This window comes from Enoplosus armatus, chromosome 13 (genome assembly GCF_043641665.1).
Source record: "Enoplosus armatus isolate fEnoArm2 chromosome 13, fEnoArm2.hap1, whole genome shotgun sequence".
Classification (NCBI taxonomy): domain Eukaryota; kingdom Metazoa; phylum Chordata; class Actinopteri; order Centrarchiformes; family Enoplosidae; genus Enoplosus; species Enoplosus armatus.
Window position 1 is genome coordinate 21,637,175 of NC_092192.1, and position 24,499 is coordinate 21,661,673.

At 43.0% G+C, this 24,499-nt stretch overlaps 2 protein-coding genes across 9 annotated transcripts; both read right to left on the bottom strand.

The window, feature by feature from the left end:
* Nucleotides 1-208: 208 nt before the first annotated feature.
* On the bottom strand, nucleotides 209-10,271 carry hnrnpl (heterogeneous nuclear ribonucleoprotein L). 3 transcript variants are annotated; one of them, XM_070916846.1, is made up of 14 exons: nucleotides 10,196-10,270; nucleotides 9,614-9,732; nucleotides 8,649-8,886; nucleotides 7,927-8,012; nucleotides 7,695-7,791; nucleotides 7,519-7,591; nucleotides 2,674-2,676; nucleotides 2,380-2,448; nucleotides 2,042-2,292; nucleotides 1,710-1,831; nucleotides 1,404-1,605; nucleotides 1,253-1,310; nucleotides 641-736; nucleotides 209-507 (listed from the first exon to the last, which is right to left on the bottom strand). In XM_070916846.1, exons 1-14 carry the CDS (start codon nucleotides 10,202-10,204, stop codon nucleotides 449-451), a joined length of 1,482 nt encoding a protein of 493 aa, XP_070772947.1. In that variant the 5' UTR covers nucleotides 10,205-10,270; the 3' UTR covers nucleotides 209-448. The 3 variants fall into 3 exon arrangements, with proteins under 3 accessions (XP_070772947.1, XP_070772948.1, XP_070772949.1); XM_070916847.1 differs by lacking the exon at nucleotides 2,674-2,676 and having other exon boundaries at nucleotides 641-757; nucleotides 2,042-2,280; nucleotides 10,196-10,271; XM_070916848.1 differs by lacking the exons at nucleotides 2,380-2,448; nucleotides 2,674-2,676 and having other exon boundaries at nucleotides 641-757; nucleotides 2,042-2,280; nucleotides 10,196-10,271.
* A 2,651-nt stretch (nucleotides 10,272-12,922) lies between these two features.
* slc8a2a (solute carrier family 8 member 2a) lies at nucleotides 12,923-23,621 on the bottom strand. 6 transcript variants are annotated; one of them, XM_070916705.1, is made up of 12 exons: nucleotides 23,274-23,621; nucleotides 22,483-22,620; nucleotides 21,863-22,090; nucleotides 21,496-21,774; nucleotides 20,325-20,759; nucleotides 19,673-20,034; nucleotides 17,955-18,058; nucleotides 17,442-17,459; nucleotides 16,068-16,180; nucleotides 14,882-14,981; nucleotides 13,508-13,771; nucleotides 12,923-13,299 (listed from the first exon to the last, which is right to left on the bottom strand). In XM_070916705.1, exons 1-12 carry the CDS (start codon nucleotides 23,619-23,621, stop codon nucleotides 12,923-12,925), a joined length of 2,766 nt encoding a protein of 921 aa, XP_070772806.1. The 6 variants fall into 6 exon arrangements, with proteins under 6 accessions (XP_070772806.1, XP_070772808.1, XP_070772807.1 ...); XM_070916707.1 differs by having other exon boundaries at nucleotides 16,068-16,213; nucleotides 23,274-23,483; XM_070916706.1 differs by lacking the exon at nucleotides 17,442-17,459 and having other exon boundaries at nucleotides 16,068-16,160; nucleotides 17,932-18,058.
* Nucleotides 23,622-24,499: the final 878 nt, after the last annotated feature.

Below are 24,499 nucleotides of genomic sequence, written 5' to 3' on the forward strand. Positions count from 1 at the left end.
TACGAGCACAGAGACGTCGGTGTAGAAAACTACACACATGGATGTTTCCCTGTAAAGAGAAATGATGAGAGATACAATACAAGTCTCTGAAGATGTGAACACTGCTTATATCAGTATTCACATTATGGTTACTGCTCACTTTATTTAAAAACCAACAACTGAGGTCCACATTGAAATGTTATTTCAGGGTAGTGGGGGGGGGGGGGGGGGGGGGGGGGGGGGTATTCAAATCTAGTGTTGTGAACGTACAAAATAAACAACTGATTGGAAAACATGGTAAAAGTAAAATAAATCATAGAAAATCATAATTCAAGTAACATGTTCTAAAGCACATCAATCCTAGTTTCTGTCAATACTGATTGAATGTTTTAATGGGACGTGACGACAGAACTACAGAATACTCTATGCAAAGTCACAGAACATTAAAAATAGTTGGCGGGGAGAGTATTTAGTTGGCGTGGTGTGTGGTTGAGAAACACAGCTTCAATGTGTAAGGGTAAGGCCCACCTGTAAGAGAAAAGAAAAACAAAAGGGTAAAATACATTATGAAGGCTTTTAAAATGTCCAGTACATCATTAAAGTACACGGCCAGCTTTTAAGAACCGCGTTGGTGTGTTAATGTAGCGAGATGAGAACTTACTGGGGTTTTTCATCTGGAAATGGTTCATCATAGCTAGGGCTTCCATGGCATCATTGATGGATTCCCACTCCAGAAGGCCAGATGAACTTCGCTCACCTGTTGTGCCACACAAGACGACTGATTAGATAATAGACGATACTCGACTGTGTGCTGCATTGAACTAAGCACGTATCTGTACAAGCTTTAAGATCACTCACTAATAAATAGCAGCTGCAGCACAGCCAAAGTAGCAATATCCCAAACCAGCTGGAATGTGTGTGATCACATTTTAACTCCAGTGTATTTAACTTTATCGAGAATTTTAACCTTTTTTTCTGACATTTATTTGGCGTTTTCTTTGTAAAACAGTAAAAAATAATATTTATGCTTCTAAAACTAATGAAACATTTTCTCTGTCTCCCAAATTCAACAGTTTTATACACATTTTAAATGATCTAGTTAGCGAACAACACCTTACATTTAGACAGAGCTGGGGTTTGCTTTGATTGCCTGTCATGTGGATGACAGGTCATCTTAATGTGTCGAAATGTTTACCTTTTTGGGACTTTTTGTGTTCTTACTCAACACACTACAAGAAAAGCAGTTCATACTATTGGCCAGGCTGTAACTCACTCTTTCCAGTGAAAAGTTTCACACTTGCGGGACTCTTAATTCCCAGTTCATCGCAGACCTGGAAGGAAAGACCAGTTTCGGTGTAAATTTGAGGCGGTTGATTTGTGGAAAGCCGACACTTCACAGATGGAACCCTGGTGGCGTTGCTTACCTGGTTGAATATCTCTACGGAGATGTCGGGCTGTGCGTTAAAGAAGTGCAGGACGTTGCTGGGGTGCTGGATTCGGTTCTTGGCCGCCTGCTCTGGGGAGGTGAAGCGGTTGTTGCGAGATCCGTGGAAATCTTTGAAGCTGCTGGTGTTGTCCTCTAGCTGGTAGCACTGTCCTGGCACAATAGCCTGCTGCTTGGACACACTGCCAAGGAAAGAGGGCCAAAGATCTCACGTCTGTATATCTACCTCTGCATCTTTTTTTTGATTTTGATAGTCTATGCCAGTGTTTTGTACAGCTGCTCTTACCAAACATTGAGTTTCTGTCCGAAAAGGAAGTTATTGTTGAGGTGAGTGATGGCCCTATCCACAGAGTAACAGTCTCCCATCTCCACCATTGCTGCTCCAGGCTTACTCTTCATGAATTTAATCTGACGAAAGAAAAACATCAAACAAGAGCATTATTTTCATTACCGATCAATCTGTCAGTTACTTTCTCGATTCATTGACTTATCATTTAGTCTATGAAATGCAATGCTATGAAAAATGGCATTCACAATTTCTCAGAGGCCACGGTGATGTACTCAATTTGTTGTGTTTAAAACTTGAAGATAGCCTTTGGTTCTCATCGTTTCACTCACCCTCTCTACGTTGCCGTAGAGGCAGAAGATGTTAAAGACTTTGTCAGCGTTGATCTTAGAGGGCTCAAGGCCATATACCATAAGAACCGGGGAGTCAGCGTGAGGACCGTACTCAGGAGGTGGTGGTCCATAACCAGGGCCATAGCGCTGGCTACCGCGACCACGCCCACCTATGCCTGGCCCCATGCGGTGGGGAGGAGGGGGACCATAGCTGTCCTCATTGTAGCTATGATAACCTCCTTGAGGGCCACCTTAATTAGAGAAATAAAAACATAATTGAAACAGATACAGTATCCATTCTTCTTAATGTCAGGCCAATTTCTTTATTGGATATTTACCATAATCAGGCGGGTGATCTCCCAAAAGAGCGGGCTGTCTCTGGCGTTTGTTGGGATTGGCATTGGGATCTAAAATCGCAAAATGAAAGTTGCCTATCAAACAGCTTCCTTGCGAAAGGCATCAAACCTTACATGGGCTACTATGTGCTAAGGGACAAGGTAGTGGTTGGCATGCAACAGAGGGTAGATCTAAAGTGTTTAAAAAAAGTCTGCAGGCTTTATTTTACTTATCTAATACGTGACATAATGGAGATTTTCCTAACAGTAGAAATAGCTGTCAAACATTTCATAGACCTCCTAAATCAGCCATCCTAGTATAAACACACACCTTGTGAATTGTTCCAATTGCCTTCACCATCAGCATCTGTGCAGGTACACATATACACACGTCAAAACCAAATTCACATTAAAAAAAGTATAAATTTGGCAACACATTTCTTGACATCCTAGGCAGTTATATGGAATAGAAACATTCAAGTAGAGGATCAGAGAGTAAAATATGCATCAGTGCAAGAAGCAGCACCTGCAGTCTAAGCATGTTTTATTAAAAACTATGGAACTACACAGTTATTACAATCAGGATGAGGCACAGGTAGAACATCAGAAGTGAACAGACAGGACTTTAACTACAGTACATTGTGGGAGGGATAAAATTACCCCCAAATTGTAGGCTGGCTTAAATTCATCAGCAAAAAAGTGTACTGACACTCAATAACAGTCCATTTTTGTTGTCAAAAAACAAAACAAAAACAAAAAACCTCTCCCACAAGCTCCATTCAACAGAACCCTGGGTGATCAACAGCCACTTCCCAAAGTTTAGCAAATCAACAATCTCAAATCTTCAATCACATCTGTTGGCAGTGAGGATTTTTCTCCTCATGACTATCACTGGATCATAACTTGATGTTTGTGAAAAGTCAGAGCAGTCCATCAACACTGATTTGTCAAGTGCATCAATAAGTATGAGCCCACTGGAAAAAAAAAAAGTTTCTTATGATTTTCCAAACATCTCAGCTTACACTACTTTTGAAAGATGCAGCCCTGCCATAATCAAAATAAGCACATTATGAGGTAGTGTAGTGTCGAGGACAGATCCACACTACTATACTGCTACACTCCAGCAAGTACAAGTGGTTATATAAAATAGATGTACTATTCCAAATACAGCCTTAACTGTAACCAAAACATGTGTCTGCAGAACATGTATGATATGCAGACACTGCAGGTCCACACGGTGATATGAACACTGGGAGGTTGTGTATGAAACGCACTGAAACAGATGTGACGTTAATCACACTAAATCAGTGGCTGCTTACAATGTGCCCTGAATTGCAGATTGCTAGTTGAATGTGCCACTAGAGACGCACACCAATAGCCGATACAGGGGGAGATCACTGGGACTATTCACCAAATGGGGACTTCATTTACAAGCACCACTTCTACAAACCATTCTGCGTGGACTTTTGCATTGTACATAAAATCTAACAAATTGATGAACTGATATTTTTGCTCAACACAAAGTGGACAGAAAGAAAACCCTTAATCTATCTTAGTTTCATGATACTTTTACATGAGCAAACAAAACCTCTTGTCAATATAATGCAGCGCCACCAGAACAATACTAAAACCAAATAAACCAGCACTAAAACCAAAATCCACATCTGTAAAATGAAACCTACCTACCTTTGGAAAATGCATATTAACTCCTACTACTGCTGCAAGGCAGTAAAATCTAAATCCAACACTCCCTTAGTAGAACTTTAGGAGGAATTTTACCAAGATAACAAAGTTAAGAATGTTCAACCTCTGATTGGCCCCCACTCATACCCTTGGATACTAACGTGCTTGGTAATCCAAAAAAAAGTAGTATAATCAAATGGCCATACATGTAGCAAATTCTTAGAATACTAATGAAGACATTTCTGAAGAAACCTCAGAGCCAGTTTGTCGATTACGTTACTGAAGTCCGTTATTTGCAGGTGTTACTATGGGCCTATATCATATTGTAGTATTAACATGATGGCTCAACAATTTAAGACAACAACAGTCATGTTGTTTTAATTTCACAATAACTTTCAACTTTTAACCATCAAGGCAGATTATTCATTCATTTCTTTCAAGTACTTACAGCACCACACATGGAGCATGGGACACAGTGGGCAGGTAGGGGGCAGTCTTCAGCAAGGATGCTACCCGCCAACCTCTTGACTCCAGCCTCAACTCATTCTCCCTCTTCAGTCTTTTCTTCCTTCTTTCCTTCCTTGCATCCCCACCACCAGAGAGAAAAGTACATCCACACGGTCCATGCTTGGGTTTTAACTTGCTGCCGGTTTGTTTTGAAAGTGGCTATTAGAGGCTCATTTCCAGCTTACCGTGCTCTGACCACAAAGCAGGACATTTGCACCGTTTGAGAGTGGGCTGTCTGTCCACAGACACACTGAGCCAAACCTGCATCACACGGGAGGCGTTAAAGGCATCACTATGGGCCAGTGCAAAAAAGGCAAAATGAAACAACGCAGAAACAACACAAGAACAGCAAAGAGAGAAGGAGGGAATGGGGAGGAAGGTACAGGGGAAAAAACAGAACACCAGTCCATAAATGTAGAAAGCTTTAGGAAAGGATTTTTTATCTGTTTGCCTCTGTGCTTGTATGCTTGATAGGTGTTTGATGCTTGTGTCTTCATGGGCCCCCCCGTGGATATTTCTTCTCATGTAAAAATGGACGCTCACGTGATGCTTGCTTATTTGGTTTATTGGCTGTCAGCCACTTGCAAAGTGAAAAGGCATCTAGTGCTTGACAATAAGTCATCTGGAATATCTGCGTGACGATGTGCTGTCATGGCGGGTTCAGCTGTGTGTTGCCGTGGATATTCAGCTCGTTGTGTTGTCATGTGTTCGGCACAGGAAGGTAGAGACGAGCAGTATTAGCATCTGAGAGAGAGAGAGAATGGCCTCTTTTTTGTTTACTGCCCCAGTATGTGGTGTCATCTGTTCCCTGGTCGGGCTGAGTGTGTCTGAAAACTCCTCTGTTGCTCCCTGTGGTTGTGTTATGGCAGGCACATCCCAAGGGCTAGGAGGCGTGGCCGCAACGACCACACACCTGACTCCCGCCCTCATCATCAATGTGTTGTGTCAAAAGTGGTGACTCCTCGGGCTCTGCAGATGAGATGTGCTGTACTGGTAAAGACGTGGTGGTAGATGCTTATCAATCTATCAATCATCAGTCTGTGGTGGATATGCGAGGTGTCTGTTCGCGTGGCCTTGGAGTATTTCTGTCCCTCAAACTGAAATGGTACTGTCCACCACCAAAAATAAAATGGACTCCCATGTCAGGTGGTGGAGATAGGGGTGATGATGGACTTGGAATAAGGAAGTACTGAGTTGAGGTTGTGTTCCGGTATCTGTTGCCCCACTGTGTCCGATGTATGCCACAGAGCAGATTTACATTAGTTGTGGCTGTGGGTGCTGTTATACTGTAGCTGTAGAAGCCGCTGTGTCTGCTTAGAGGTTGAGGTAAGCCTGTATGAGTTTGCACAGTGAGGACACAAGGAGTACCTCTGGTTCGTAAGGCAGCACAAACTATAGAATATCAGGAAAGATGTCAAACACCTGTATGAAACTTGAAATGTACATGTTGTGGTCATGGTTGTGTACAAGAGAAACAACTACATCATTTTACAGTGTGACAATCAAAAATACCCTCCATACAGATACACTAAATTAAAATATTTGTCTGTAATCAGGTTTAAAATCATATCGCTGACCACACAGATATATCTATGGCAAATATGTAGTATTATGAATTACCGTATATTGTCTCCATCACACTCATAACACATTACATTTTAATGATTGTTGTTTTTCCAGCTACCCTGAAATCTGATTACAGGTTGCCTACTTGCTTTGAACAGTTAAGTGGCTGAATAAGTTCCTTTGCTGGAGGTTTCAGGCATGCAATGATCCTGATTTTTAAAACATATTGTTTTAGCAAACAAGTATCCAATAACAAATGATGTAATCCATACCTTTAAAAACCTATGTCAACATTATCTGGTCTTTGCAAGTTCATCAGCGAGTCTCTAAACAATACAAATTTGTTGACACTACAAATATTGATTTGAAAGGTTAACAATGTAGATGACACTATCAAATGTGTTTGTAATATATGTTTTACATTAAAGGTCCCATGAAATGCAGAATGTTCTCGTATCCCCGATCTGTTGTTCCACCATCAACAGTTACATGTAAAACATACCAAACACTGTAACCCATCATTATACTAAAATGACACCATTTTGCTCACTGTTAAGTGTCATTTTAAATAACTCATCATGCACTTGGGCGTATGCAAAACCATCCATCCAGTAAAAATTTAAATCAAACTGAGATGCCATCCAACATCAGCAGCTTCCGTCTCTGCTGATCATAATGCTGACACCCCACAACACGGTTGGGTGTTTAATCCTCAACAACACTCCAATACCAATACCCACACACCCAGGCCCCCCATCGGGAAGTCCAACCCTCATGCAGAAATACTTGTACAGTACATCAAAGCCTGGGAAAGGTTTAAGATATCAGGAGTCGTTTCATGGGACCTTTAACCACCACAGGTGTGCCTAGTGGTCTCACACGTCAACTGGCTAGTGCATGGTCTAATTTAAGCTATGATAAAATCTCCACTATGTTTGAAAGAAAGCTAACATGTGTGATAGTCTCTGTAGGGTTGTCTGGATTAGAGTAGGCAGGGATGTGAGGTTGTGCAGCTGTGACATGCTCTATAGGGAATGTGAACCTATGTGAAGAATGGTGCGCCTGCATATGCTGCTGTGACGGGTGTGTCGGGCTTTTCACATGCATGAGCCTGTAATTGAGGTTGGCTGCCCTTGAGGTTGCTCCTCATGCCCTTACTTTGAGCCTGCTGTGTGGCGAGAAAATGCATGAAGACTGTGAAGGCATCACGGGAATACTGCCTCTGAACACTGAGTTGAGCAGCGCGGTGAACGGTGGAAGAAACCGTTCACCTCTGATCAAAGGCAATACCCCCGGAGGCAGAGAACCCTAACCATCCCATACAGTGGCATGAGAGGAAAAGAGGAAGAAAAAAGGGGGAAGGAAGGGTTGGGGACTGCATGTTACCTTGGCCACTGAGGTTGGGGTTTGTATAGTCCCACGTGTCCTGGTCGTTCTTGAAGACATTAAGGCGTGCTGGCTGTGAATAGGATTGCATTACAATCAAAACTAGTTTCCACTCACTAACATCTGATGTTACTTCAACAGGCCCAAAGGCTGATTAGACATTGCCATACGCTTACCTTGGCATATTCAATCTTTAGAGTGCAGCAGCCAGAATAGATGTCTGCCCCATTCAGAGAGGCTTTGGCCCTCTGGGCACTTTGGACCGAATCAAATGTGGCAGCAATGAGTTAAGGTGAGGTCTTATTATATTTAGATTTCTGAGCACCAAAGTATAAATAAATATCAACATATTGTACAACAATAGTGTGTCCAAATGTAAAGGAACATGGCAATTACTGAAAAGGATATTCGACCATGGCCTGAACGCCATTCTTTCTGAAGATGACGATCCTCTGTACGGGACCACAGTTGTTACAAATGGTGTAGAGCACATCCTGTAGAGGCACACAGATACGGTCATTCCTCCTGATACAGTAAGCAGCACACACATCACCTTTTAAAAATATCACACAACCAAACACAAAAGCACTTCTTTGCTGACTGTTGCCCAATTTTAAATTGCTAGAGTTTTGCCATTTCTATAAAAATAATTCGGTGACATCAAAATGGAAAAGAAAATTCACAGCTGTTGTGAAAAGTATATATTATGAAGAGAAAGGAAATGAAAAGATGTGCATTATTTGCATTCTAAAACCATGCTGATGCAGAGGAATAGGTTTGTATGCTTCAGTATTTGTTGAGAATCACTATTCCTAACAAATGAAGTGCAGTGGAGAAAGAATGGATACTGTTTGATGGATGTATTTGGCTGAAGTATCTCTAATCAAACAGTAGTCTTTCAGCACTTTGTAAAAATAAAATAATTGAATCCCTATTTTTCATGAGGCCAGTTTCAACCTTGGCTCATATCTGACATTGAAAAACAGAACAGGGTTTAATGTACAGAGATCTGATGAATGATTCTGTCTGAATTTGTAATCATACAGTAATGTATCCACTTCAACACACTGCTAAGTAAATTATGATGTGACTCTGTCACTGCACGCAGTCAGTTTTTATAATCGAGTTACCGTGGTGATAGGATAGATGGGGTTTATGATGGTGAGCAGCAGCACATTGTTGACGCTCCGGGTGTCGTCTGAGTCTCCTGGCCGGGAGATCTTTTGGCTGGTGGAGTAATTGATGAAGGCAGGGTGGCCTGCAATGTAAACCTGGTTCTCTGCTGCATATGTAACAGCATTGCAAGAGCCATTCATGTCCTCATACTCTACCAGGGCCTGGCGCTTCTTGGGCATCATAACCACATAACTGTAAACAAATATATCAAGAAGTAAATTATAGGATCCATAGGCTGGGTTACTGAACCATGATTAATTAACAAAGGCATGAGTCACATAACTTTAAAGTCATTGGCAAATTGATTTAACTTGCAATTATGCAGACTTATATAGTCTAAATTAAATATAGCTCGCTAAATTTAAACCAGCATTATGGAATTTTTTTTGTTTTTTGAAACAAGGGATTCCCAGTTACATGAGTGAAGAGCTGAGTGAATTTAACATTCAAATCTGCAGCTCTACACAGCTTTTAGCTCATTGTTTAGGTTTTCTGGCCTGCACAGAAAATGGCTGAGTTTCATTCCAACAATAGGCAGCCGTTTCCCCCAGACAAGCTCAGATAGCCTTGTGTATGCCTCGTGCCCAGTACGGACCAACACAGATAAGAGGTCATCTGGTGACTGGTGGAAAATCCAGCATCTAAAAGACCATGATAGTTTCAAAGGATTTGGAAAACTAACGCAGAGCTAACAAGCAAGTGAATATTGGACCTCAGCAGTGCTCATTCTCTGACGTGTTAACTCGGCAAGTCAACTTGATAAGATGACTGTGGGTCAGGACTGTGTGTGTGTGTGAGAGAGGACTGTGTACATGAGTTCATTATGAAAGTTCACCCATGAAACGTGCAGCGTGACAATCAGACCACCGGAGAATCCAGTCAATACTGTGAGCACGCTGGACACACAGGTGCTCTGTACCTTATGGCCCCAAACTCCTGCAGGGCCTCCACCAGGTCAGCCTCCATGATGCCGTCCACCAAGCCCCTGATGTGCACCACCGGGGAGGGTAGCGGTTTATGAGGGTCATCGTAGCTCTCCTGAAAAACGAAGCGCACAACATGACGCTTGTAGGGTCAGAAAATACTTCCAGTGCTGGTGAGGAGGGGGTGGAGCAACAGACCGGCAGAGATGAGTAAATAGCAGCCCCAGTCAGTGAATAACCGTTATTGCATTAGTAACTAACGTTTACTAACGTAACATTCACATGAACGTTTGAACACCGGCCTGACTCAACGACCAATTCTTTCTGTTAATTTGCACCACTCGCGATTAAGTAAAACGTGTTTTAGTACACAAAAAGACAGTTATATGTCGTTGAGTAGCTATTTAATATTAATTAGACAAACTAGCTAATGGAAACCTGACCAAACGCGCCTCAACATGAAATGGTTTGCTTCGGTTAGCTACTTAACGCTAGCTTCTCCTCTCTTAGAAAAGCAAAACCATGAACATTTTTATCATAATAACACGCCAATGTAAAGGTAAGGAGGAAACCCTCACCGTTGTCATTCCTCCGTCCTCAGTTTTCTGTCTTTTCGTTGCTCTGCCGCCTTCTCCGTAGTATCGGCCCGCAGCAGCAGCCATGTTGTCCTGTCCCCTGTGCCGGGCTACTGCTGCATTCAAGATGTGTAGGAAAAACGGAATGCTGTTTGTGCAGCCGAAAGCAATGACTCGATTCCATAGTTAGGTGATTGATGCTGTAAACTCGTATTCATTGAACATTTCAGGTGCTGTTTGTAAAATATTTTTTATTTTGCAGATGGATTGGAAGGTTCAAATAATTATACATTATCTACACATGAATGCGTCTCCTCCAACGGTCCAACTTTTTTAATGAACAAGTTTACTTTGATTATTCTTCTGAAACTGCGGCTTGACAACCAGTGTGACTTATTTAGACCAGTGCTTAGATGTTTTATTTCTCATGAAGGGTGATTAATTTTCCCCAAAGGGGAAATTCATTTCCGCAGAGTGCATTATGTGTCCCTCCATAACATAGAATGCAGCAGCAGGGCGTCACACGCTGCACACGTTTACTATTGGTCACTTTGCCGTGTCAATCACTAAGGAGAGGAGGTGGGGTTAATCTTTTTGAATAGTCCAATTTTAGAGGAACACTGCCAACCTAACAAACCTGTCACTCATACAATATGCACTACTTTCACTGGACTTAATCCTTCCCAACCAGAACTCCATCATATAATTGACATAACCTTGTATGTTTTCCCAATATGCAATATATATGTCTTCTTTCTCTACTTTATTATGTAATAATTCAGAAATTTCAAAACCAGGAGACAAAACCAGGAAAGAAATATCTTATGCTGACAAAAGTTATCCAAATAATTCAGTTCTGACTCAGAATCACGTCTGACCCACTGTTTACCTCTAGTGTAGCTGACCTGTGTATAACACATGTATACTGGTTGCAGACCAATGGTCATGAATGAAGTGTTGATATGGTTTTGGAGCACTAAGGCTCTTTTAGCCACTGAATACCGTCACCATTACATCCTGCTTAAATGCCTTAAATGTTGGATTGTCATCTCAGGAAGTGATTTTATGACTATCTTTTATCTTGCCTGCGTGAAAGGTGTCATTGTGTTGCTATGGTGCTCCTCCACAAAATTGGATTGTGTCTCAGAGGTCTGTTTTGCGGCCACGTTTTTCCGTCTCGTTTTGTCCCTGTTAACATCTTCTATCTCTTCTATTACGTGAAATACAGAATTTAAGAGCATAATATGGATTGAAGTCAGTGCGCCCCCAATGACATGTCATTTTCCCTAACAGACATCCTGGTATTCTGCAATAATGTGGAAGTAATACAGCACCTAAACAACCAGTGTGGGTGATGGATCCAATGGAGACACACTCAGTTAAAGATTTCAATGTAATAATGACATCTTACAATAAATTACAATATACTTTTGTTCATATCAGCTCAAATACATTCAATTACAAAGACATTAAATTACACCATTGATACATAAACAGATAAGATTTCAGGGGTGAATGAATCATCACTTTCAAACAGTCAAACTCCATGGCAGATACTAGGTACATTTTCTTTTCATTCCACAGATGATCAGATATTCATTGCCTGTGTAATTCTTTGTCAGTTATACATTTCTATATTGGATCCATGTAGTGCATTTCTGATAATTACTATTATCAATACTTATAGTGAGATCAAATTCAGCAGGTGCATAACGTTACACTAAACAATGCCTCGTGTCGCATAACTCAACGGAGAAACACAATTTATCAGTGAGAGATATTACACAACAGCAGCTTATCTCCCAAACTGTGCTCATTAGTTTTATACCGCGGCCACAGAAAACACTTCTTGCTTCTGATTGGCTGGCAGTTCCATTCAAAGTCGTGCACCAAGACAACTAAGACACTTTAACAGTCAACAATTTAACTATTGTTCTAAATCTGTGCGCAAAAAAAAAATGGAGGTAACCATCGCAACAGTACTTTAGCTTTGAGCGCCGTTACCAATTAACTCCAACTTGTCAATACAGACCTAATAATGGGTTAATGCTTACTGACAACAAACAAACTGGCCTGGTTTGAACACAGCTTCTACTTTTGCCTGTGACAGGTGGCCGTTGTATAAGCGTGGGGATGCACTCAGAGGTGTCCTGATATATAAAAAATAATAGACTGCTACGACACAAAGCAGAGCGGCATTGTTTTCATGTATCAGGGCAGCTTGTCATGTATTTTCACTTGATTTTCACTTTCACATTGCTCATCTGTGTAAAAGCAGCTGTCGATTATTTTCTCATTTAATTCGTAGGTTAGGCAGTCTACTACTCTGACCCAGCCTCTATAAGCATGAGGAGAAACAAGACCAAACTTGAAATCCAGGTTATGAGCCATCAGCCATCAAGCAAAAATCCAGTGACTTCACAGAGTACATGTTGACCATTTGCTCTCCTTTATCAAAAACAGTCACTACAGGTCCACTTAAGTGAAAACGAATCAGTACTGTCACGATCAATTCTACTGACTGGAACTGTCCGGCAGAGGCTGTGACGTACAGGTTTGCGTGTGCAAGTCTGTGGGGTGTGTATACATTTCTTATGGAACCATGGCAGCAGTTGTCAAGTGATGATAGGTCTTCTCAGTGGTAGTTACTGTAACAGCACTGTACAGGTGAATGTCCTGGTGATGTCTGTTTGTTATTGTGCAGTCATTACTCTCCCCAGCTGCGCTCTCTCAGAAGCCTTGTATATGGCAATAGGCCTCCAAGCTGGAGAAGAGGACGTAGAGGAACCAGAGTCCAAATAAAAGCAGTGAAGTGAGGACTCTGCTGATCCGCGGGCCTCCCAGCTCCCCGCCTATGGACGGCCTCCGGCGTAGCATCAACACTCCCATGCTAAAGAAGGCAAAAATGGTGAAGAGTGTGACGGAGAAGGCCAGCGAGCCGGGGTCCACGCGGAAGACTTTGCCTTTGACTTCCCAATATACGGCGGCCACGGACCAGGCCACCCCAATGCCCAAAAACACATTAACCGCGTTGCTTCCTGTCACATTTCCCACACATGCGTCTGCATACTGGTCCTGAGTCGCAGCCACTTTACTGGCAAAGGTATCTGGACAAAATAGCAAAGTTGAAATAAATAGTCAATAGTTAAATGGTTTAAAACAACACAAATACTCTTTCAGTGCTTATTATTGGCTAAGACTTTTGAAATCAATTAAACTGACTTAAACATTGCCATTACTGTGTGTGCCTCCCCGCTGGGGATTTACTGTTTATTGCAAAACACTCAGTAGAGACTCCCTAGTAGAGTCACTTACCAGGAAGTGAAGTCCCCAGTGCTACAAAGACCACCGCAGTGACAGTGTCTCTCAGGCCGACGGTGCAGCCAAAATGGGAAGCAAGGTCTCCAATAACGGCTGTTAAGAGACCAATGGCAGAGATTGACACGATGAAGCACGCCCAGCCATTCCAGTACTCAGTGGGCGGGATGCAAGCAAACAGAATCTTCCAGAAAATGCACAATACGTGCATGAAGTAGTCGAAGCAGTTCGGCATTCGCTGCTCCTCCTCATCTCCATCGCCTGTTTAAAGAAGACACAGTGAAGATGAATCAAACAAGGCACCAAAAGGCATGTCAGCATCCACAAATGATGCAGTCACGCTTTGGGCTCAATCGGACAACACGAAAGTTGTAACCAGGTGCAGTCATATCTTTATTGTGTAGATCAACTGGTTTTGTCTCTCATATCCTTTGATTGCTTTTATACGTCTCTGTAGTTCCCCACTGTTCTCGGGTGGTCTTAGTGCGTATAGGCTACCTAGCAAGTAACTGAAAGGTCAAGGTACATGTGAAGATGGTGGAGAATAATATACCTGGGGTAGGTTGTACCATTTTATGAATGTTTGCTTGCTGATCTGATGTGAACAAACATTTTCACTTATATCTAACGGGCAGACATGAGAGTTGTATTGATCTTCTCCTCTAACTCTCTGCCAGGCAGCGCATGAGCATATTGTTATTCCTGTAAAGGAATAGTCCAACCTGGGCAAGAATACGATAGCGTTGTGTATCGGCAACAGACATTTCATCAAGAGCAATAAGAAAATGGTTTAATAGAATGTTTGATAGTTTCACTTAAATGCATTAAATGCAAACCGTCATGAAAGCACACAACGAATACACCCTGGCTCATAGACAGCCTATCATACCCCTTGATAACGGAAGCAACAGCAGAAACAGCATGGAGTGAGAAAATTAGTGCAAAGTGGTTAAATTCAACCTTTTGCACTTCTGGTTTTATTAAAAATAGGTCACTAAAAATGATCAATATCGACTGAGATGAAACATTTTATCGCGATAGAATTTCACACGTTAAACTGGGTACATAACACAATCCATATGAATAAAATAACAAGATAGAGAACAAACACATTGGAACTGATAATGGAAGCTGAGAAGTGAACAAAGGTCATGAACTTAGGCTCACATTTATGCAGCGGTCAGATACAAAGTGACAAAATATCATCCACCCTCAAAACTGAAAAGAAAGAAAACAGAGGCTCCAGAAATGCAGTTTTACACAACTATTTCTCTGATCAGTACTTTTTCTTAATTTCACCCAAGATTCTGCACAAAATACTTGATAAAAAAAAAATCAATTAAAGAAGTACATAAAAAAACAAAAACTCACCTGCACTGACTGTGACTGCTCCAATGAACTGCTCTCTCCATGAGTGAGTGCCGAGCACTAAAGCCAGATTCGTGTCCCTCAGGAGTTTGTCCACCGTGTTCTGTCACAACACATCAAATAGGTCAGTAACGAGGCAGAGGTAGTCGTAGTTTTTTCAAAAATGTCAAAAGGTTTAAAACCTGTCTTTATCTTTTGTCAGTCTTGGCTTGGCAGCTGTGACAAGCAGTTTCTGCCTATTTAGTCGTTTTTTTCTGCAGCCAATGGTATGGTGAGGGGTATAACAGTAGGTGGGTAGAGAGGCTTTTTCTTGGATATTGTTAATACAGAGATGGTAATCTTGTCTTATGGAGTCTGTGTTACTTGTATGTGGGCATTCAGTCTCTTTTGTGTTATGGAGTCCTGCAACCTCACCACAAGGTTTATCGTAAGCTTGTTTTATAAGCTAGTTGATATGGACTAGGCCCAGTGTGATACCCAAAACAAATATCGCACATACTAATAGTATACCCACGAAACCACTGGCTTCGCTGTTCTGCTGCAGAATTTGAATTCATTTTAAAACGAATGGACCCAAACAGTTCACACACAGCTACACACACACACGTTGCCTCAGTGCATCTCGTAATCAAGATGCATGTAATGCATGACGACAGTTGAGAATGGAGAAAGGGAAGATGCAATCAGAAGAGTATAATGAGAGTTTAATGGGAAAATGAGATGAGAAAAGTCTAATCAGTACCATCACACACAGCATGCTGGCTCTATGACTGTACCTGGTCTAGTACTCCATTGGGAGTCTGATGTGTAAGAGATTGCAAGGTGGTTAATGAAGTAAAACACATATTTTGACATCTCCACGGTTAAATGACACAGATCGCAGAGGTGCTTACATTCGTTAAAAGCTTTTACAGGAAATACCATTCAAATTAAAAGGAATATTAAATATTTCAAGTTAACTCGAGTGCCACCTGAATGTCAATGTAGACAAACTATTGTTCCTCCTGCCTAATGTAGATAGTAGCTTAAGGAAAACATGCAGTCGTAATGATAAGTTCAAGCTTTAAGCCGCATATCTTCACTTTCAAAACCCAACGATGAGAGCACGATTTCCAAATGAACTTAAAACCTAAAACATACTCAGTTAGTTCACTGTTAGTGTAATGCCTTCTGTCAGCCACTCACACACCTTAAACTCACAGGACTCCTCTATGATGACCTCTAGCCTACTGTGCTCTCCAAGAATGGGTTTGCCCATCTCAGAGATCCTCCGGGCTTCTTCCTCCTCAGGGGTGGGGTGGCCTGTCAGGGAGCACAGGCATTTAATGATCATGTCTATAATTGATTGTGTCGTTTACAAAACACACACACACACACACACACACACGCACATCCTAAACCTCATCCAAGGGTACATGCCAAACCTCTAAAGCATAAAGATGAGAAAAAAAAACCAGTCCACACTCTGCACACACTAAGGTGCTGTGTGTAGCATTTAGCATTGCTTCCACAATTTAATGAATTTCCTGTTGAAACAGGTTGCTGGGGTGGTGAGGTGGGCTCTTTTTGCCCTGAGTTGAGTATCTCAGGCTGCTTGACTGACTTTGTCTATCTATAACTCAAATCATGTGATTGGCAGAGCTTGTTGGGGGTGGTACACAGCTTGCACCGAGTTTATAATCCTAATATTCCCAGACATGAGGGGAGGGATCATTCGAAAGTATACACTAGTAGGATATAAGTTAAAGAGAGGAACCTTTACTTGACAGGAGGAGCAGAGTTGTTGGTTGTAATTCTTATTTAAGCTTTCTGATAAATGATGATCTAAGCGCCCTGATAACCAGCAGGAGCGCCAGCAGCGGTAGAAGGACCCATTCCAACTGCCTGTGGTCTTGGCCCCACCCCAAAAAGCACAGTGGATGTGCCAGTCCTGGTGGATGACAGCAGTTCCTGCCCCCAGTGGACCTGACACTGCCATCACTGCTGACAGCAACTAAGCCCCATCCTCAGCATTTTTAGGGGGGTGGCACACCCTGCCCCCAGTAGTAGTAGTAGTACTGGCTCTGCCCCAAGAGACCGGCCACATCAAGTACAGCAGGCCCCCTCCCAGCAGTGCAAGCATCTGGCCACTCAGTGACAAGCCCCGCCCTCATGCAAGCGCAATTAACCAATAAAGATTAGCTGTCTTCCACGAAGTAAAAGTAACAATATGCCGATGTATATTATACAGTATAATCATATATAATGGAGCTTAAGCTTTCCAAGTTTCTGAAAATGTCAAGTAGTGGAAAGACTGAAACCATGTTTATGCTCTTTTTTTAAACCAATACACGCACAAAGCCAGGGGAAGGAAAGTAACCAAATCCTTTTTGCCACAGGAAGCAATGGCCAGGAGAAGCACCCATCTCAAGAAAATCACCAACTTCACTGATGGTGTGAGACTAAGGCCTACAATTGTCTCATTTATGATCTCCGCATAATTGCAACTTCACAATAATGTGAGTATTTCAAAATGCTGCACATTGCACCTTTAATACCCAAACCTACACCCAAACTGTCTTACCCTGGTTTAGCAGCAGTGCTGTGAAGACAGACAGACAGACAATGATTCAATACAATACAACAACACTATGTTCAGGGACTAATACATTTTGAAATGCAACAGGAAAAAATAACTTTGTTCAGCAGATCGGCATGCGCACTGTGCCCTCACGGCTGCCTTCACTTCCACTCTGACCGAATGACGTAATAAATGACTACATTACAAACGAACATAACTGATTCTTTGGACCTCCGAGAACATATCCAATTCCCGCAGCATGCTTTTTGACACATTGAGGTTACAGGGAACAGGCAACAAAAGGATACATGGATATATTCCTGATTGGCGGCGGTGAATGGCAGCCTGTAATCTTCAGTTACTGACTCTGACGCAGGTGCCCAGCATTCAGCCGCCTGTGTTGCTGTTGTCATTTGTTTTGATACTTGATCTTGGATATTCACCTCATACTGCATTACATTCATTACCATCATCACCAAAACACAAGGACGACATTTGTAAGGCTTGAACACGTACCAGAGATTCCTCGCTTTAGCCATTTAGGGTCCTCAATCACAATGAAGAAGTTCTCCTGCTTCTCGTACTCCTCCACATTTATGATGCGCACTTGTAAGATCTGACTGGAGATATGCAAGCAGGCACACACACACACACACACACAAACAAAAACATATATATATTTTTTTACTTCTAAAAAAACAAAGGATTAAGTACTATTTAACACAATGAATGATAATACAAGACTGCACAAAACATTTGCTCTACCATCTAAATCACATCCCAAATTGAAGTGACCTAAATAATTAACCACAGTGGACCTTTAAATAATTCAGGCTTAAACATAGTGTGCTCCTGCTCCTCAGCTGTGCCAAAGAAATACAGCTAAACTAAATGACTTGTAGCACAAGAACTGGTTAATCAACATCCGTATAGCTCATTTGTGTGAATACTTTGATGACTTCCTGACAACTTGAAAGGACTGTATACATAAAAACACGATCATCATCCCCCCCCCCGGGGATCAATAAAGTATGTCTGATTGTGATTCTATAATGAAATAATAAGGCTACACACCCCTACACTGCTCCATTAACTATGATCTACAAATTGTCGTACCCTTTACCGTGCAGCGTCTATTGACGGGCCATGTTACATAACAGAGTCTTTCACTAAGTGTACAATTAGTCCACGTGCAAACACAGCTTATAGAACCTGAAATTTTAATGGGAAAAGGATCTGTCAGCTTACATGGGGTGACTGTAGGTTCCCACACCTGATCGGGGACGGGATTATCTTTGGGTGTCACGTCGTCAGGTAATTCTGTCTAATAGGACCTCGTCCACCCAGAGTGGGTGACTGAAATCCCATAGTAATCTCTCAGTAAGGTTCGGGTGCCCTTTGCCTAAAAGCGCTAATGGGACGAGGTAGTATCCATATAAAAGCGCGCAGGGTGCTGTGTTTCAGGACTGCTGGTTTGACAAAGAGAGCAGCAGTCCTCTCGATCATTGCCTCGTGTGTTTGTAGAAATTATGCCCAAGGTTCAGAGACCATCAGCGCATATTTCAGTTTGTCTATTATTTAACACCCGCTGGCAAAACGGAGAAAAATGCATGTTCCGAACCTTCTATCTACCTACACTGCAGTTACAGTTTCATTCAAAAGAAAATCGTCTCTTTGTTAAAGGACATGTCTCGCAATATTCTATATTTCTCTTTTTATCAACAAAGCCCACATACACCATCCTGCTGCCCCAAATACTCACAAGAGCACCGAATCTAACAAATTGACTTCTGTTTGAGTGACATTTGTTCCAGTGACCAGCTGTTTTAGGAAATCGTTTAGTCTGTGTCCAGTTTTCTAAAGATTTATATCTTTGTAGGAAACAATGAGCTTGGGGTTGAGTTCCAAATACAGGGCAGAGAAGTCAGACAGAATTGAGAGAGGGATTAACATATTGTTGGTTTTGATCTTTTCATGCACCTGACAATACCAAAAATATAGAATATCGCCAGCCTTCTCCTTCAAAAAAAGTATTTGTTTTAGGGTTGTTGATAATGTAAAAGCCTTGTATAATATGTTGAAGAGTAGGAAGATGCAACCTTAAGAGTCGCGATGTCTGGCACTGTCTCCTTCCTGGAAGAGAATAGATCAATGTCCGGAATTTCATCCATCAGACTCGGTGGCTCCTAAAGACTTCCTGTAGTCATTGCCTCTGGTTGCTGACTGTGCCTCACCTGGTCTGTTCATTGGTGAATTCCAGTTCCCCTCTGGCCTCCTCGTAGTCCACCCCAGCCTTGGCACTGCCATCCACTGTGTGGTACGGTACAGCAACGGTGCCCCTGGAACCCGAGTTCCTCACCACGGTCACCGTCAGCATGCCCGTGCTCTCGCTCACCCGCAGCACCCGCTGCCCAAAGGTGAAGATGCCGGCGTGGTCGTCATCCAAGATGGTGACGGTGGCAACCAGCGGCTCTGCCAGCCTACCCTTGGGTGGAGTTCCTGTCCCTTCGCTTCCACCTTCGTCTAACCTCAGGTTCTGAAGACGCACAAAGAAATGCTCGTCCTCCTCAAAGATGTCATCATCCAAGATGCCCACCTGGAGAGCACAGAGCATTGTATGATCACTCTCTTCATGGATGCATAAGGCCCCCTTTTCACCTGAAACTCACTACAACACAACTTTCAAAAGGACTATTCCATGGGTCTCACTGATATCAAACCCTGAAATATGAGAGGAGAGAACACTACTATTTCAGTTTCAGAGTTTGAAATACTTTGACAGTGACAGCGAAGATAAACAGGAAACACAGGGAGTGAAACATATCAGCAGTGAACTTTGAGACACTGTTAAGAAGGCTTTCACAGTCCCCTTGTCCCCTTGCTCACCTTGATCTCTTTGCGGGTCTCCCCTGGTTTAAACACCAGGGTTCCCTCGCTGAACTCATAGTCAGCGCCAGCATTGGCAGAGCCATTTTCTGTACAGTAGTCCACACAGAAAGAGTCCTGGCCCGTGCCCCCCTGGAGGATCACCCCGAGGCTCAGGGAGCCACAGTTCTCCGTGCACTGGTACTGGGCACTTTCAAAACTAATGTGCGAGCATGTGGCCTTGTCGTCCTCCGGGCTTCCCGAGCGACGCGTGTGCTCGGCAGCGTGCTTCTTCAATATGTTGCCAGCACCAATCATCAAGCGCGTCGCCTGGACCCGGTAGAAGGCGCGGCTCTTCTTCTGGTGAACCAGGGCAGAGTAGTTGGCCATCTCGATCAGCTGGTCCAGGTCTTTGTCTGGGTGCTTCTCCTTCAGGTCTTTCAGGATGCGGACCACCTATCCAAGAGAGGAAACCAGTTTAACGTTTTATAGAGATGCATGTTTAGCCAAATGTTGGGGGTTTGGTGGGAATCAACAGCAGAATGAGCAGGCATGGCTTGGAAAAGTATTCTTCTTTCTTGGGGCAAAACTTTTATGAAGTGCGATTTGCAGGAATCTTCATCAAAGAAACCTCCCAACTGCTCAGCCTCCTACTGATCAACTCCCTCCCGTTAAGACTCCCGCTGTCTGCACTACTGCCATTCAGACTCCTGCTGGGATTGGATCCAGCTAGCCTCGGGAAACCTGATATTCCCCTTAAATTCCCATCCCAGCTTTAAGGTTAGAAAAACATTAGATCCACCAGTGGGCCTGACAGGGTAGAAGGTAGCCTTTCCTCTTTAAGAAAAAACATACCCAAATTTGAGTGAAATCTTTATTTACAGAGCTCTAATTACTTAACCTCCTAAGACCTGGCATCCACATGCGTGGACATCACATTTTGGGTTATACCATAATACTTAATTCTGCATGTATGGAAATTCAAAATTGTCCCCATATGCGGAACCACATCATGTCAACAGATGATGCTTAGTTTTTATACTTATCAGGTCCCAATAAGCCCAAATAGCAAAGAGAAATTAAGATAGAACTTGGGTCTTAGGAGGTTAATACAGAATAGACCCCAAACCTTTACTTTATCAAGGGGAAAAAGGCTATTTGTCTCTACAACAGCATTTCTCCCTTATCTTACCTCATCTTTGTTCTGGTCTAGTTCATTGCCTGTCTGCACAGAGACTGTCACACTTGAGGAGTTTCCAGGGCATGAACTGCCGTCGGACAACTTTCCATCCATGATCACGTCAATGCCTTTGGGCTCCAGGTCGCCTTCCATTTCCACCACAATGCCATGCCTCTTGTCAGCGCGGTAACGCTTGTGCATGTATTTGTAGAAGAGTAGGCGACGGTCAGCGATCCAAGCCAAGATCACACACACCGGGAAATAAAGCAGCGTCACTGCGGCCTCCCACACCTGGCGACATGGGCAGTGTGAACGTCACATGATTTGCACGCTTGATTCATCAGAAATACATTTGAATACAGGCACCGCAAAAACGCACCTCTACAATCCCAGGCGAGATGACAGCCAGTATGAGGTAGAGCCAAATGTAGGCGAAAATGCTCCAGAAAGCCGTGATAAAAAACACTCGCAGGTGTTTGATCTTGCGAGTCTCTCCGTCAGGGATCACCCACACACACAGACCAATTATCACAAACATATTGAAGGCAGCGCTGCCCACTATGGTGCCCGGGCCCAGCTCCCCGGCATCGAAGTTGTGCCCACACACCTGTCAAACATTTAAGGGACAAAGAAGACAAACGTCACATCAAAAGACCTTTTATAATGCTAACTGGAACTGAACTGAAGCCCATGTAACAACTAAAAGAACAAAAACCTAGACGTGGCCTGTTTTTGACTTGAACTAGAAGAGGAAAACCAGAAAATGAACCTTGATGGTTTGTGATGCCTTAAAATGACAATTACAAAAGTGGTGCCCAGAGTTTACCCCAATTCTTGTCTCATTCCTCGTTCATTCATTAATTTAACATCCTCAACTGCAAGTCATAGATCTTTTCAGAAAGCCAGACATTTATTTTAAAGGTGTGTGTGTGTGTGTGTGTGTGCACTGCACAGTGAAAGACAGGGCACGTTAAAAGGAATGCGAAGCGCTCTGTGTACCTCAATGACAGAGAGCAGGATCTCAGGGGCCGAGGAGCCCAGGGCCATGAGCGTGAGGTTGGACACAGTCTCATTCCAGACTCTCACTGTCGTTACTGTCGTCTCACCGTTGGGTTTGGTGATGGTCACCTCTTTCTCCTACAAGGACGCGAGTTTGTGAATATGTCAGACATGCTGTCAATATCAATGTCAGTGTCACAGTGTGATAACACTCAAATTTGACATATTCACTCATTATTCATTATATAATTGCAGTTTTTATTAGTTTTAACTTGTGGACAAGCTATTGGCTGTATTCTACATGTGGAGGATCCAGGGGTTTGGGGGGGGGGGGTGTATATGATTTTTCAGAAAGGACACAGATGGTTAAGGATAAACTGAGTAAGGACTTTGACCAAAACTCTGTTTCAAACACAGTGAGGCTGATATTTGGATTACTTGAGCTTTGGTATTAAGATAATGTGATGCTACGACTTGTAAACGAGCCTTTATAATAAATCACTGTAACGTTCTTAGAGGGGCTTATGGTGCCTGTTATACTTGTTTGCGTTTTGATTTTGAAATGGTGTTTTCAATCTTTTCAAACACTGTTCCACTTCAGTATTCAATTCAATTAAGACTGGATGTAGCTGTCATATAGCAACTATTGCTGACCAGTGGCCGCTGAGGCATAATGGCACACTGAATTTCCCAAGATGCTCTCTCATCAGTCACAATCTGGGAGAATGGGACCAAAGCACTCGCCATTACGACTGCATTTTATTTCTGATAAATACGAAGTTCAATAATACCTGAGAGGTGATGACTTCTATAGAAGCCATGAAGCGATCTGCGATGATGGACACACCCAGGAAGATGTACATAAGACAGAGGAAGTAGATGACCGCCCTCCCTGCCTGCTCCCCCCGTGAGGGGTTGAGCGGCAACCACACCGGCAGCAGGATGCCGGGTTTGCACACCACGTTGCCCACACACGTCCGCTTGCTGGTCCCCGTGGTGTTACCGGAGGACTGAGGCTGCTCGGGGCCAGACGCTCGCTCCACAACCTGACGCCTGAAGGAGGTGCAGGGGAGGGCCAGGAGGAGGAGGGAGAGAAGCAGGAAGAGGAGTGTGGAAGGGTGAACGTGGAGGGGTCCCATGATATCCCTGAGTCAGGAGGGGCCTGGGGGTGGGGGGTGGGGGGGTCACTGGTAGAGACACTGGGTTGGAGGACTCTCCTGGGGGAACAGAGGAAGGCACGTTGTTCTAAGAAAGAGACACAGTGGGGAGTAACAGTTTACAGTACATGTTAGTTCACCTTGTTTCTCTCTAAAGCATCTTTTAATTCATCATTAGATTTCGAGGCCACGCACTTCTGTGTGGATGCCAGTGTCTGTCGGTCAGTCGGCCCACTACTTTGGTCCAGACTGAAGTATCTCTATTTAACTATTGGATGGATTGCCGTGACATTTTGTAAAGACATTCATGGTCCCCAGATGATGAATCCTACTGACTTTTCACCTAGCGCCATCGGGCCAGTTAGCATTGTCCTTTTGATGTGTTAGAATGCTTTCAGATGATGAAAGCTACTATACAAGTGCCATTTACCTACAAGGCCCATTTAACTGAAGCTTTTCCAAGAACCGATGTGAGATCTAACACTTACACCCTAAAAGGGACCTATTTTTAAATTAGCACCACCTCAGCTTTTTGTGTTGAAATATACACCAAAAACGTAAAGATGTGGCTATAAAGAAATTCTGCACACAGGACTGAAAAAGTGAAAAACCTCCTCAGAGCACCATCACTTCGTCCGAAAATTAACACCTAAACCTGTTTCCCTTCAGTTTTGTGAGTAATTTGTGAGTAATTTGTGAGTAATTTGAGTATTAAATGTGCTTTACCAGCCAAAGCTCTCTTTGCCTCCCCGCGTGGTAATCCTCCAGAATGTAATACCCAGCAGGTGATGATCAGCCACAAACTGACTAATGCATACACCCACGCACTCTCTTTCAGGGATGGTCTGCTGGGACTGTGT

What these genes read in the sequence shown, in the direction of transcription:
- hnrnpl (XM_070916847.1), bottom strand. An exon ending in AGATCACCCGCCTGATTATG is followed by an intron (nt 2,281 to 2,379) that starts GTAAATATCCAA and finishes GTGGCCCTCAAG; the next exon opens with GAGGTTATCATAGCTACAAT. An exon ending in CCGTAGAGATATTCAACCAG is followed by an intron (nt 1,311 to 1,403) that starts GTAAGCAACGCC and finishes CTTTCCTTCCAG; the next exon opens with GTCTGCGATGAACTGGGAAT.
- slc8a2a (XM_070916705.1), bottom strand. Translation starts at nt 23,621, where the DNA reads ATGGGACCCCTCCACGTTCACCCTTCCACACTCCTCTTCCTGCTTCTC. An exon ending in AGGAGTCCTGTGAGTTTAAG is followed by an intron (nt 14,982 to 16,067) that starts GTGTGTGAGTGG and finishes GTGTTGTGACAG; the next exon opens with AACACGGTGGACAAACTCCT. An exon ending in ACTGGGGACTTCACTTCCTG is followed by an intron (nt 13,300 to 13,507) that starts GTAAGTGACTCT and finishes TATTTTGTCCAG; the next exon opens with ATACCTTTGCCAGTAAAGTG.